A 13,750-nucleotide genomic window follows, 5' to 3' on the forward strand; every position below is an offset into this window, starting at 1 on the left:
TCACGTGTGGTGCACCTCATGGAACATCAGTTCACGAGGGATGGCTGTTTCTGGACCAAACTTGGTGGCTGCCCGGCGCTCGAAGGCAGCAACATTCTGTTTGACAACCTCATCAAAAAACATGCTGGCCAGCTGGGAGTGCAGCAGAGAACGAAATTCAAAGGAAATCTGGGAATAGGAAGAGACAAATTCTTCAAGACCATGTTGGATTGCCCCTGGACAAATGCAAGGGTACAGTCCTTTGGTGCCTCCCCCAGCCCCTGTAGTTATTAGATTTTTTCAAGTTTTATACAAACTAAGATCCATGGAAATTATCATTGACTTGTGAAATTATACCCTCACACTTAGTCCTAGATCTGTGCCACAAAGACTACTGACTCACCGAAAAGTCCACAGTGCAAGTTCGAGGGTAGGCAGGAAGGCCGGGGCTGAACCGCCAGATAGTCTCTAAGTGGTTGAAGAGTTTGCCATCCGTACAAACAGCCTAGAGTAGGACAGTCAGCTAGTTAAAATGACGTTTCACCATATAGGAGGCAAAAAGAAATTACAATACTTGGGAGACTGAGACAGGATTGCAGGTTCAGAGTCAGCCTCAGCAACTTAGACTCTCAGCAATTTAGTGAGACCCTATTTCCAAATAAGTAAGGCTGCCCCTGAGTTCAAACACCAGTGCCGCAAAAAAAAGAAAAGTTGGACGTGGGGGTACACGCTTGTAATCCCAGAACTTCTGAGGCAGAGATAAGGAGAAACAGGTTTGCAGCCAGCTTCAGCAACTCACACCCTGTTTTTATTTTTATTTTATTTTACTTATTTCTTATTTATTTATTTATTGTGGGTCTGGGGATGGAACCCAGGGGCATTTGACCTCTGAGCTATACCCCCTGCCCAATTTTTATTCTTTATTTTGAAACAGTATCACTGAGTGGCAGAGGGCCTCACTAAGTAGTAGCTGAGGCTGTCCGTGAACCGTGATCCTCTGGGCGTGGTGGCACATGCTTGTAATCCCAGCATTTGGGAGGCTGAGACAGGAGGATCATGGTTAATGGCCAGCCTCAGCTACTTAAGCCGTTTGCAATCAGTGAAACCCTGTTTCAAAATAAAAAGTGAGACCCTGCTTCAAAATGAAAATATAAAATAGGTCTGGGAGTATAGCCTGGAGGTATAAAGCCTCTAGGTTCCATCCCCAGTACCACAAAAAAAAAAAAAAAAAGATAACTAAACAAAGAATAACAAATAGGACTGAGGGTGTAGCTTGGAAGGTAGAATGCCCTGTACCCAGTACCGCAAAAAAAAAAAAAAAAAGAGTTGGGGGTGTATTCCAGTGATAGAACACTCCCAGATATAATCTCCAATACCACCACCACCAATAAAAATATTTGACATATAGAGATAATCATTATAAAGAAGGCCAAAATTTTCTAGGCATAGTGGCACACATGCCTGTAATGCCAGTATTTGGGGAGGCTGAGAAAAGGAATTGCAGGTTCAGGACCAATCTCCACAATTTAGGGAGATTCTTAGTAAGTAACTTAGACGCTGTTTCAAAATAAAAAATTAAGAGCTGGGCAGTGGTGGTACATGATTTTAATCCCAGTACTTGGGAGACTGAGACAGGAGGATTGCAGGTTCGCAGCAAGCCTCCAAAACTTGGTGAGACCCTGTTTCAAAATTAAGACTGGGTGTGGTGGCATGTGCCTGTAATCCTACTATTTGGGAGGCTGAGACAGGGGAATCACAGGTTCAAAGCCAGCCTGTACCAATTTAGCAAGGCTCTCTTGGCAACCTAGTGAGACTATTTCCAAATAGGGCTGGAGGATCAGCTCAGAGGTAGAATGCCCCTAAGTTCCATCCCCAGTACTGAAAATAAATAAAAGCTGGGCGTGGTGGCGCACGCTTATAATCCCAGCATTTGGGAGGCTGAGGCCGGAGGATCACGGTTCTCAGACAGCCTCAGCTACTTAGTGAAGCCCTCTGCAACTCAGTGAGACCCGGTTTCAAAATAAAGAATAAAAAATAGGGCAGGGGCTGTCGCTCAGAGGTCGAATGCCCCTGGGTTCCATCCCCAGACCCAAAAAAGAAAATAAATAAATAAATAATAAAAGGGGGCTAGAGGGATGTAGCTCAGAGGTAGAACCCCCTGGGTTTAATTATGAGCTCTCCCCCTCCTCCCCAAAAAAAGAAACTTTCTTCCTTTAAAAATCTTATTAGGAGGCCAGGTGTGGTGGCGCACACTTGTAATCCCCTTGCTTGGGAGGCGGAGACAGGAGGATCGTGCAGGTTCAAAGCCAGCCACGCTGGCTTAAGAGACCCTGTTTTCCAAAAAAATATATAAAAATAGGTCTGGGAGTGTAGCCTGGAGGTAGAAGGGCATCCGGGAACCCCAGTACCACCAAAAATAAATAAATAAATAAATAAATAAATAAATAAATAAATAAATAAATAAATAATAATAAAAATCTTAACAGGAGCTGGGCGTGGGGGCACACACTTGTAATTCCCGCGCTTGGGAGGCTGAGACGGGATTGCAGATTTGAAGCCAGCCTCAGCTACTTAATGAGGCTCTCAGCAACTTAGTGAGACCCTGTTTCCAAATAAAATATAAAATAGGTCTGGGAGTATAGCCCAGAGGTAGAAAGCCTCTGGGTTCCACCCCCAGTACCACCAAAAAAAAAAAAAAAAAATCTCTTAAAATCTTACTAGGAGCTAAGCATGATGGTCTGAGGCCTGTAATCCCAGTTCTTAGGAGGCTGAGACAAGAGGATCACAGGTTCAAAAAAAACAGACTAAGGGTGTAGCTTGGAGGTCGAATGTCTCTTGATTTAATCCCCTGTACCACCAAAAAAATAAATAGATTAGTTAATAAATAAGAAGGAGCCTGGGGTGGTGATGCACGCTTGTAATCCCAGCATTTGGGAGTCTGAGACAGGAGGATTGCAGTTCGCGGCCAGCCTCAGGTACTTAGTGAGGCTCTTTGCAACTCAGTGAGACCCTGTTTCAAAATAAAGAATAAAAATAGGGCAGGGGGTGTGGCTCAGAGGTCAAATGCCCCTAGGTTCCATCCCCAGACCAGCAAAATTTAAATAAATAAATAAATAAATAGTAAAATAGGGCTGGGGATGTAGCTCAGAGGTAGAATGTCCTGGGGTTCAATCCCCAGTATCAAAAAAAAAAAAAAAAAAAGCAGCCAAAATAGTCCTAAAGTGTGAAAATACTAAGGAACATTAGGAAGAAATTATTCCCCAGTCGATCTCTCCCAGATAGGCCTCACCTTGACCATATGAGGTTTAACCATGGAAACTGCAGAGGTATAACGTTCCATGACAGGTGGAAAGCCAACCTCCAACTGGGCCTTCAGGTGACCCTTGCGGCTGGATACCACCTGAGACTTCTTACACCAGGGCACAAACTCTCGATACTCCTGGACATTGGACACCACCTCAAACATCTCCTGCATTGAGTACCTAGGGGAAGAAGAATCACAGGCCAAGAAATTGCCAGCTGCGTAAGGTTTCTCCTTGCCATTGGCCTTGGACTCGTACTTTTGCCCACTAACCACTTTCAGGAACTAGAGATTCCAAGTAAGCCTGGATGAGTGACTTCCCAAAAGCAAACATGCAAATCCCCATGATGTTAACGTTACTTTGTGTTTTGCAATTTGTGTGATCTCAACAGGGACCTTTCTGTGATCTCAACAGGGACTATTTGGGTATGAGAGGTTGTCACTTTCACAGGGTCAGATCTCAGTTCTACAATTTTCTAATAGTGTGGTCCTAAGTAAATGACCTGTGTCTCCACATTTTCTCAACTATAAATTGAAGGTAATAATACTTCATAAGTTTGTTAGGAGGATTGAGAAGACGTATTTAAAATACCTAATAGCTGCTAGCATGTAGCAAGTACTCAGTAAGTTAGCATTTATCCTCAGAATACATTAAAAAGTCACCTGAGAAATAGTACCATTATCTTGATATATGTCTATCCTATAGTGCCACACTAGGCTCGTTTTAATTAATGCACAAGCACAGCAACTAGGGAGAGAAACTGAGATTGGAAAGCTGGCAGGAGAGATAAAGAATAGGTAATACAGCTGTGGAGGGGGATGGCCAGGGACGAATCTTGCCCACCACTGATACCCGGACATGGTTATTTGTTCAGAGGGGAAGGAGTTGGAGAGATGTAGGCTTGAGGATGCTCACCCCATGATTCTACGCTCTGAATAGGCCTTTCGCTTGTTGGTGAAGGGGGAAGCAAAGCCCATGAAGGAACGACTGGGAGGTAAGCCAGTCTCAGTCGCCAAGACATGGGCAGCCCGGGGCAGGAAGAGGCTGCAGGAGATCAGAAACCTAGGGCCAAAAGGAAAGGGAGAGGCAGCGTCACCGATCTTTTTTGTAGGCTTCAGCCATTTCTAGGTGAAGGGGGAAAGAGGCGCATCTCAGAGGAAGGTCGTCCAGACAGCGTTTTCCCCAGCACCTGCTGCAGCTCGCCGGGCTCAGTGGCCAAGCAGTCACGAGTGCGAAAGGTCGAGGGCGGCTGAGGACAGGACCGTGGGTGTGGTCGGGAAAATGAGGGATGCCCGCGAAGCGCCAGTAGCCTTTGGAGCTTCGCTACCGCCGAAAGCAAAATCTCAGGCGGCATCACAGCCCACGGGGCCCCGCCAGGCCCGTCATGCACTGCACGGGCCGAGAAGTGGGGCACCCACCCCGAGAGTCTCCCTCGCGTCTAAGTGGCTAAAGCATCCTGCAGAGCTCTGCAAGCTCCACAGCCCCGCCGCGCCCGCAGCCCAGCGCCGGCCACCCTCCGCCGCAGACGTGGGCGCGCGGGAGCCCCTCGCTCACCTCCTGGGCCGCGGCGGTCGCGGGGGGCCTGGGGGCGGGGCCGGGCGCGCGCCCCGGCGGAGCGCGAGGCTGCAGCCGCGCTGGACCCCCGCGCGCGCCCCTGCCGGGAGCCGCCGCGCGCCCGCCGAGGCCATGCGCGCGCCCGCCGAGGCCATGCGCGCGCCCGCGGCGCTCGGGGCTGGAGGCCGGCGGCGACCTCGCGGAGGAGGCGGCGGCGCGGCGAGGGCTCGGAGCGCGGGCTGGCGCCGGACGCCCGCTCCTCCCGCCTGGCTGCCGCTCGGGCCGCGGGCTGGCGAGGACTGAGGCGGCGCTCGCGGCTGGCGGTCCCCTCACGTCACGCGGGCCAGGCCCGGGCGGGAGCCCGCGCGCGCGGCCTGCCGGGAGCTGTAGTTTGACAGCCTGGCGAGGAAGGAGGGCGCCGCCAGCTGCTCTGGGGAGGTCGCGGGGGGCACCGGCCGCCCGCGCAGGCTCCTCGCGACGCCGGGCGAGTCCGCAGCGGTGCCTCCCGACGCCCCGACACCTCCTTTATCGTATTCTGCCTTTCTGCTAGAAGCTCTCTTCGCCCTTCTGGCCTCCACGGTGCCTGCTGCTGTGCTTTTACGTCGTTGTTTTCTGTTTTTAGGAATTAGGGATTGAATCATGGCCATACTACCTCTGAGCTATTCCCCCAGCCCTAAATAGGGCCTCGCAGCCGACTTGTAATCTCAGTACTTGGGAGGCTTAAACCGGAGGATCACAGGTTCGAGGCCAGCCTCAGCTACTTTGTGAGGCCCTCTGCAACTTAGTGAGTCCTTGTTTTAAAAGAAAAAATAGGGCTGGGGGTGTAGCTCGGGAGTAGAATGGCCCTGGGTTCTACCTCCAATTCCGAAAAAAAAGAAAGAAAAAGAAATAGTCTCCAAAGTTGCTGAGGCTAGCGGGGCGTGGTGGCGCACACTTGTAATCACACCGTTTGGGAGGCGGTGACGGCCCAGCCTCAGCAACTCAGTGAGACCCTGTTTTAAAAATTAAAAATGCTAAACCGGGCGTGGTGGCGCACGCTTGTAATCCCCGCGCTTGGGAGGCTGAGACAGGAGGATCGCGCAGGCTCGAAGCCAGCCTCAGCTACTGAGTGAGGCTCTCAGCAACTTAGTGAGACCCTGTTTCCAAATAAAATATAAAATAGGAGTATAGCCCGGAAGTAAAAAAGCTCCTGGTTTCCACCCCCAGTACCACACACACACACACACACACACACACACACACACACACACAAATTAAAAATGCTAAACCGAGCCCGCTTGTAATCCCCACGCTTGGGAGGCGGCGGAGACAAGAGGATCGCGCGCGCGCTGGCTTAGGAGACCCTGTTTCCAAATAAAAATATTTTTAAAAAAAATAGGTCTGGGAGTGTAGCCCGGAGGAAGAAGGGCTTCCAGGAACCCCAGTACCATCAAAAAAGAAAAAGAGAGCCGGGCGTGGTGGCGCACGCTTGTAATCCCAGCATTTGGGAGGCTGAGACCTGGAGGATCGCGGTTCGCGGACAGCCTCAGCTACTTAGTGAGGCCCTCTGCAACTCAGTGAGACCAGGTTTCAAAGTAAAGAATAAAAAAATAGGGCAGGGGGTGTAGCCCGGAGGTCAAATGCCCCTGGGTTCCATCCCAAGACCCGCAAAAAAAAAAAAAAAAAAAAAAAAAAAAATTTAAAATGCTAGCTGGGCGTGGTGGCGCACGCTTGTAATCCCAGCATTCGGGAGGCTGAGATCACGGTTCGCGGACAGCCTCAGCTACATAGTGAGGCCCTTTGCAACTCAGTGAGACCCTGTTTCAAAATAAAGAATAAACAATTGGGCAGGGGGTGTAGCCCGGAGGTCAAATGCCTCTGTGTTCCAGCCCCAGACCAGCAAAAAAGGGAGTATAGCTCAGCGGTACAAATTCCCTGGGTTCCATCTCCAATAAAAGAAAGTTGCTGAGGCTGGCCTTGAACTTGCAATCCTCATGTCTCAGCCTCCCAAGTACTGGTATTACAAGCCTGTCCACTACACCTGGCTTTTATTTTTATTTTGAAACAGGGTCTCCCTAGGTTGATGAGTCTCACTACTTGCTGAGACTGTCCTGGAACCTCCTGTCTCAGCTTCCAAAATACTGGAATCACAGGTTTGCGCCCACACCCATCTTGTTTTTTGTTTGTTTGTTTGTTTTGTTTTGTTTTGGTGGTGGTACTGGGGATGGAACCCTTCTGCCTCCGGGCTACACTCCCAGACCTGTTTTTATATTTTTTTTATTTGGAAACAGTCTCTTAAGCCAGAGAGGCTGGCTTCGAGCCTGCACAATCTTCCTGTCATCGCCTCCCAAGCCTGGGATTATAAACCTGCGCCACCACTCCCGGCCTTGTTTTTATTTTAAAACATAGTCGTGCAAGCTGAATATGGTGGCGCACACTTGTAAATCCAGTACAGTACATGGGAGGCTGAGACAGGAGGACTGCACAGGTTCGAAGCCAGCCTCAGCTACTTACTTAGTGAGGCTCTCAGCAACTCAGTGAGACTCTATTTCCAAATAAAATATAAAACAAGTCTGGGAGTATAGCCCGGAGGTAGAAAAACCCATGGGTTCCACCCCCAGTTCCATCAATCAATCAATCAATCATAGTCATGTTAGGCTGCTGAGAATCTTGCTAAATTGTTGAGGCCTGTATTGATCCTCTTATCTCAGCCTCTCAATACAGAGATCACAGGCATGCAATATGACACAGACCTATTTTTTATTTTATTTTTTGGTACTGGGGATTGAACCCAGGGATATTCTACCTCTGAGCTACACCACCACCAGCCCTTTTTATTTTTTTTATTTTGAAAAGGGATCTCCCTAAATTCTTGAGATTAGCCTTGAACCTGAGATCCTCCTGTCTCAGCTTCCCAATAACTGGCATTCCAGGCATGTGCCACCATACCTGGCTTTATTTTTTATTTCTAGAACAGGATCTAGATAAATAATTGCTGAAGCTGGCCTCAAACCTCGGATTCTCAGCCAGGTGTAGAGGCGCACGCTTGTAATCCCAGCATTCAAGAGGCTGAAACGGAAGGGTCGTGGTTCACTGAAAGCCTTAGCTACTTAGTGAGGCCCTCTGCAACTTAGTGAGACCCTATTTCAAAATAAAGAATAGCCAGAAGCTGGGCGTGGTGGCTCACACTTGTAATACCAGCATTTGGGAGGCTGAGACAGGAGCAGCCTCAGCTACTTAGTGAGGCCCTCCTCAATTTAGTGAGACCCTGTTTCAAAATAAAGAATAAAAAATAGGGCAGGGGGGTATAGCTCAGAGGTCGAATTTCCCTGTGTTCCATCCCCAGACCCGCAAAATAAATAAATAAATAAATAAATAAATAAATAAGTAAGTAAATAAATATAAAAATAAAGAATTGCCAGGCATGGTGGCACATACTCGTACTCCAGCATTCGGGAGGCTGAGACCAGAGGATCACAGTTCACGGACAGCCTCAGATACTTAGTGAGGAGCTCTGTAATTTATTGAGACCCTGATTCTAAATTAATAATTAAAAAATAGAGCAGGGTTCCATCCCCAGACCCTCAAAAACAATAAAAATAGGAGGTGTAGCTCAGAGGTAGAATGCCCCTGGGTTCCATCCCTAGTACCGCAAAAAAAAAAAAAAAAAAAAAAAAAACCACAACAACAACAAAAAAATAGGGCTGGGGATGTAGCTTGGAGGTAGAATTTTCCTGGATTCAATCCCCAGCACCACATAAAATTAAATCAGGCTGTAGGTGTAACTAGGAATTGAACAATGGGTTCAATCCCTAGTATCACACACAAAGATAGTAAAACATAAAATTTTTGGACTAGGGCTACAGCTCATTGGTAGAACCCCTGTTTAGCATGTATAAAACCCTTGCTTCAATTCCCAGCATTAAAAAATAAAAAAAAGTATTGATCTAATAAGTATTTCCACCTTTCCTCACGGTGTGTGTGTGTGTGTGTGTGTGTGTGTGTGTGTGTGTGTGTGTGTGTGTGATATTGGGTACTGAACCCAGAGGTATTCTACCTCTGAGCTACACCCTCAGCCATTATTTTATTTCTTTTTTCTTTTCTTTTCTTTTCTTTTTCCTTTTCTTTCTTTCTTTCTTTCTTTTCTTTTCTTTTCTTTTCTTTTCTTTTTCTTTTTTTTTTTAGGTCCTGGGGATGGGACCCAGGGGCATTCTACCTCTGAGCTACACCCCCAGCCCTATTTTTTTTTTTTTTTTTTTTTTTTTTTTTTTTTTTTTTTTTTTTTGGTGGTGGTACTGGAGGTGGAGCCCAGGGACCTTCTACACTCCCAGAGCTATTTTTATATTTTATTTGGAAACAGAGTCTCTTAAGCCAGCTGAGGCTGGCTTCGAACTACAAGTGTGCGCCACCACACCCGGCCCTATTTTTTATTCTTTATTTTTATTTATTTTTTTGTTTTGTTTTGGTTTTTTTTTTTTGCGGGTCTGGGGATGGAACCCAGGGGCATTTGACCTCCGGGCTACACCCCCTGCCCTATTTTTTATTCTTTATTTTGAAACCGGGTCTCACTGAGTTGCAGAGGGCCTCACTAAGTAGCTGAGGTTGTCCGCGAACCGCGATCCTCCAGGTCTCAGCCTCCCGAATGCTGGGATTACAAGCGTGCGCCACCACGCCCGGCTTATTCTTTATTTTGAAACAGGGTCTCACTTTGTTCCGAAGGGCCTCGCTAAGTAGCTGAGGCTGTCCATGAACCACAACCACAATCCTCCGGTCTCAGCCTCCCAAATGCTGGGATTACAAGCGTGTGCCACCACACATGGCTGCCCTATTTTATTTCCATTTTTAAACAGTATATCGCCAGGTTGATGAGAGTCTCACTACTTGCTGAGGTTGTCCTTGAATCCAGGATCCTCTTGTCTCAGCCTTCCACTTACTGGGATTATAGGGGCGCGTCATCACATCCAACTCTTTATTTTGAGACAGGATTTCTTTAAATTGCCCAGCCTAGCCTCAAATTTTCAAACTTTCTGCCTTAGTATATATCCCAAGTTGCTGGGATTACATAGGCACAATCTAATTTCTTTTTCCTTCTTCTTCTTCTTCTTCTTCTTCTTCTTCTTCTTCTTCTTCTTCTTCTTCTTCTTCTCCTTCTCCTTCTCCTTCTCCTTCTCCTTCTTCTTTTTTGGTGGTACTGGGGTTCCTGGAAGCCCTTCTACCTCCGGGCTTTACTCCCAGACCTATTTTTATACTTTTTTATTTAGAAACAGGGTCTCTTAAGCCAGTGAGACTGGCTTCGAACCTGCGTGATCCTCCTGTCTCCGCCCCCCCAAGTGTGGGGATTCCAAGCGTGCGCCACCACGCCCGGCTAATTTCTTTTTTTTTTTAACAATCTAATTTCTTTTACTAATATCTTTTCTCCCCAGCACTCCAGAGCCTGCTCCTCCCCACCATTACCATAGTTCAGTCCAAAGATGATCATCTGGAGCTGTCCTCAGATGGGCATATGACCTTGAAGGACAAATTTGCTCTTTCCACCCTCATTCTCCTGTGCAGCTCCACCTCCTCCATCTGAAGGCTGGTAAGTGTGACGCAACTGCTTAGAGCAAGAAATAAGGATCTGGTTGTGTAAAGGACAGAAATTAACTGGGATACATGGCTGAACTGTGACCTCATTAACACTCTGCCTTCACCCAGTCAACTGCTACAGAATCCCCATGGTGCAATAGGCCTGCCAAACCAATTTTCTTACTATCTCCCTATTAATTAGATTAGCTAATTGCTGCCATTTAAATATTTCCTAGTTTGTTCCCTGTACTAGAAACAACCAATTTACTACCATGTCTCTTCCATTCCACATCAATGTACTGACTCAAAAATATACCTCCTGGTGTGCATGTATGTCACTGTCAACATGGTTTATATTATGATGTGAAACTAGAATGCACCAATAAAAGCATATAAAAAATAGAAAATAGTAGGCCAGGCGTGGTGGCACAAGCTTGTAATCCCAACCTTTGTGGGCTAAGACCTGAGGATTGCGGTTCAGGGACAGCCTCAGCTACTTATTAAGGCCCTCTGCAACTCAGTGAGACCTGGTTTCAAAAATAAAAAAAGCCGGGCGTGGTGGCACACGCTTGTAATCCCCACACTTGGGAGGTTGAGACAGGAGGATCGCACAGGTTCGAGGCCAGTCTCAGCTACTTAGTGAGGCTCTCAGAAACTTAGTGAGACCCTGTTTCCAAATAAAATATAAAAAAATAGGTCTGGGGGTATAGCCCAGAGGTAGAAAGCCCCTGGGTTCCACCTAATACCACCCAAATAAATAAATAAATAGTAGAAAATAGGCCTGGGGGTATAGCTCAGAGGTATAATGCCCCTGGACCCATCCCCAGTACCACACACACACACAAAAGAATAAAATATAGGGCTAGAGATGTAGCTTCAAGGTAAAATTGCCCCTGGGTTCCACCCCCAGTACAATAAAGAAAGAAAGAAAGAAAGAAAGAAAGAAAGAAAGAAAGAAAGAAAGAAAGAAAGAAAGAAAGACACGCTAGGCATGGTGATGCACATATGTAATCCCAGCATTCAGGAGGCTAAAACCGTAGGATTACAGTTTGATGACAGCCTCAGCTACTTAGCAAGGTCCTTCTCAACTCAGTGAGACCTTGTTTCAAAATAAAAAGACACGGGGTATGGTGGTACATGCTTGTAATCCCAGTACTTGGAAGGCTGAGATAGGAGGATTGCTCAGGCTTGAAGCCAGCCTCAGCTACTTAGTGAGGCTCTCAGCAATTTAGTGATACCCTGTTTACAAATAAAATATAAAATAGGTCTGGGTGTATAGCCCAAAGGTAGAAAGCCTCTGGGTTTCATCCCAGTAACACACACACACACACACACACACACACACACACACACACACACAAATAAATATATAAAATAAAAAATAAAAATAAATAAAAAGACTAAACCAGGAGTGGTGGCACACACTTGTAATTCCAGTGCTTAGGAGGCTGAGACAGGATGATCGCACAAGTTTGAAGCCAATCTCAGCTACTGAGTGAGGCTCTCAGCAACTTAGTGAGACCCTGTTTCAAAATAAAGAATAAATAGGGCGGGCATGGTGGCGCACGCTTGTAATCCCCCTGCTTGGGAGGCGGAGACAGGAGGATTGCGCTGGTTTGAAGCCAGCTCGCTGGCTTAAGAGACCCTGTTTCCAAATAAAAAATATTAATGGGTCTGGGAGTGTAGCCCGGAGGTAGAAGGGTTTCCAGGAACCCCAGTACCACCAAAACATAAAAAAATAAAAATAATAACAATAAATTAATTAAAATAAATAATAAATAGGTCTGGAGTATAGCCCAGAGGTAGAAAAGGCCCTGGGTTCCACCCCAGTACCCCCCCACACGCATAATAAATAAATAAATAAATAAATAAATAAATAAATAAATAAAATAAAAGACCAGCTGGGTGTGTTGGCCCATGCTTTTAATCCCAGCATTTGGGAGGCTGAGACAGGAGGAGTGCGCAGGTTCAAAGCCAGCCGTGCTGGCTTAAGAGAACCTGTTTCCAAATAAAAATATATAAGTGTGGGAGTGTAGCCTGGAGGTAGAAGGGCTTCCAGGAACCCCAGTACCAAAAAAAAAAAAAAAAAAAAAAAAAAGAATAAACCGGGAGTGGTGGCACATGCGCGCTTGTAATCCCAACATTCAGGAGGCTGAGACTGGAGGATCGTGGTTCGCGGACAGCCTCAGCTACTTAGTGAGGCGATCCTCCTGTCTCAGCCTCCCAAGCATGGGGATTACAAGCGTGTGCCACCATGGCCGGCTTCTATTCTTTATTTTTGAAACAGGGTCTCACTGAGTTGTGGAGGGCCTCACTAGGGTGTAGCTGGGAGGTAGAATGCCTCTGGGTTCCATTCTCAGTAAAACACACTCACACACACACACAAAATAATGATAATAATAATGATAATAATACAATAATACTGCTGCTAGCCCTTTTACTTTCAGCTACCCAGAGAGCCAGGCTGGCAACGTCTCTTTGGTTCACCTCCACCCCTGTGCCAGACCCAGGCATGTGACCCCAGATCAACCCCTGACTCCAATTCTTCAGGTTACCAAGAGCTATTTTGAGCAGCTGAGACCATGCAGTTCCCTCCTCCCCTCCTCCGGGCAGTATCCCAGCTTAGCCCTTCCTGGAAGGTCCATCATACCCAATTGCCAAGTAGATATATCCCAACACCCATATTCGTCCATCTCATCCCCAGCTCTCTTCAGTTTTCTTCTTTCTCTTTCTTTTTTATTTTCTTATTTATTTATTTATTTGTTGTATGTGTGTGTGTTACTGGGGATTGAGCCCAAACTACACCTCTAGTCCTATTTTATTCTTTTATTCTTTTTATCTTTTTTTTTTTTTCGGTACTAAGGATAGAACCCGGGGGCATTCTACCTCTGAGCAACATCTACAGCCCTATTTATTATATTATATTATATTATATTATATTATTTTATTTTTTGCAGGTCTGGGGATGGAACTCAGGAGCATTCGACCTTGGAGCTGCACCCCCCTGCCGTATTTTGTGTGTGTGTGTATGTGTGGTACTGGGGGTGGAATCCAGAGGCTTTCTACCTCCAGGCTATACTCCCAGACCTTTTTAATATTTTATTTAGAAACAGGGTCTCACTAAGTTGCTGAGAGCCTCACTAAGTAGCTGAGGCTGGCTTCGAACCTGCGTGATCCTCCTGTCTCAGCCTTCCAAGCGCAGGGATTACAAGTGTGCGCCACCACACCCGGCTCCCTGCCGTATTTTTTATTATTTATTTTGAAATAAGGTCGCACTAAGTTACAGAGGGCCGCACTAAGTAGCTGAGGCTGTCCCCGAACTGCAATCCTCCTGTCTCAGCCTCCCAAATGCTGGGATTACAAGCATGTGC

At 46.7% G+C, this 13,750-nt stretch overlaps 1 protein-coding gene across 1 annotated transcript; it reads right to left on the reverse strand.

The window, feature by feature from the left end:
- On the reverse strand, positions 1-4,969 carry COQ10A (coenzyme Q10A; the record flags this gene model as incomplete). The annotated part of the gene is made up of 5 exons (XM_080706468.1): positions 1-168; positions 383-484; positions 3,269-3,461; positions 4,197-4,343; positions 4,836-4,969. The coding sequence occupies 5 exons, from the start codon at positions 4,967-4,969 to the stop codon at positions 1-3; spliced, it is 744 nt and encodes a 247-aa protein (XP_080562594.1).
- Positions 4,970-13,750: the final 8,781 nt, after the last annotated feature.

This window comes from Muscardinus avellanarius (assembly GCF_963383645.1).
Source record: "Muscardinus avellanarius genome assembly, chromosome: 11".
In the NCBI taxonomy this organism is placed as follows: Eukaryota; Metazoa; Chordata; class Mammalia; order Rodentia; family Gliridae; genus Muscardinus; species Muscardinus avellanarius.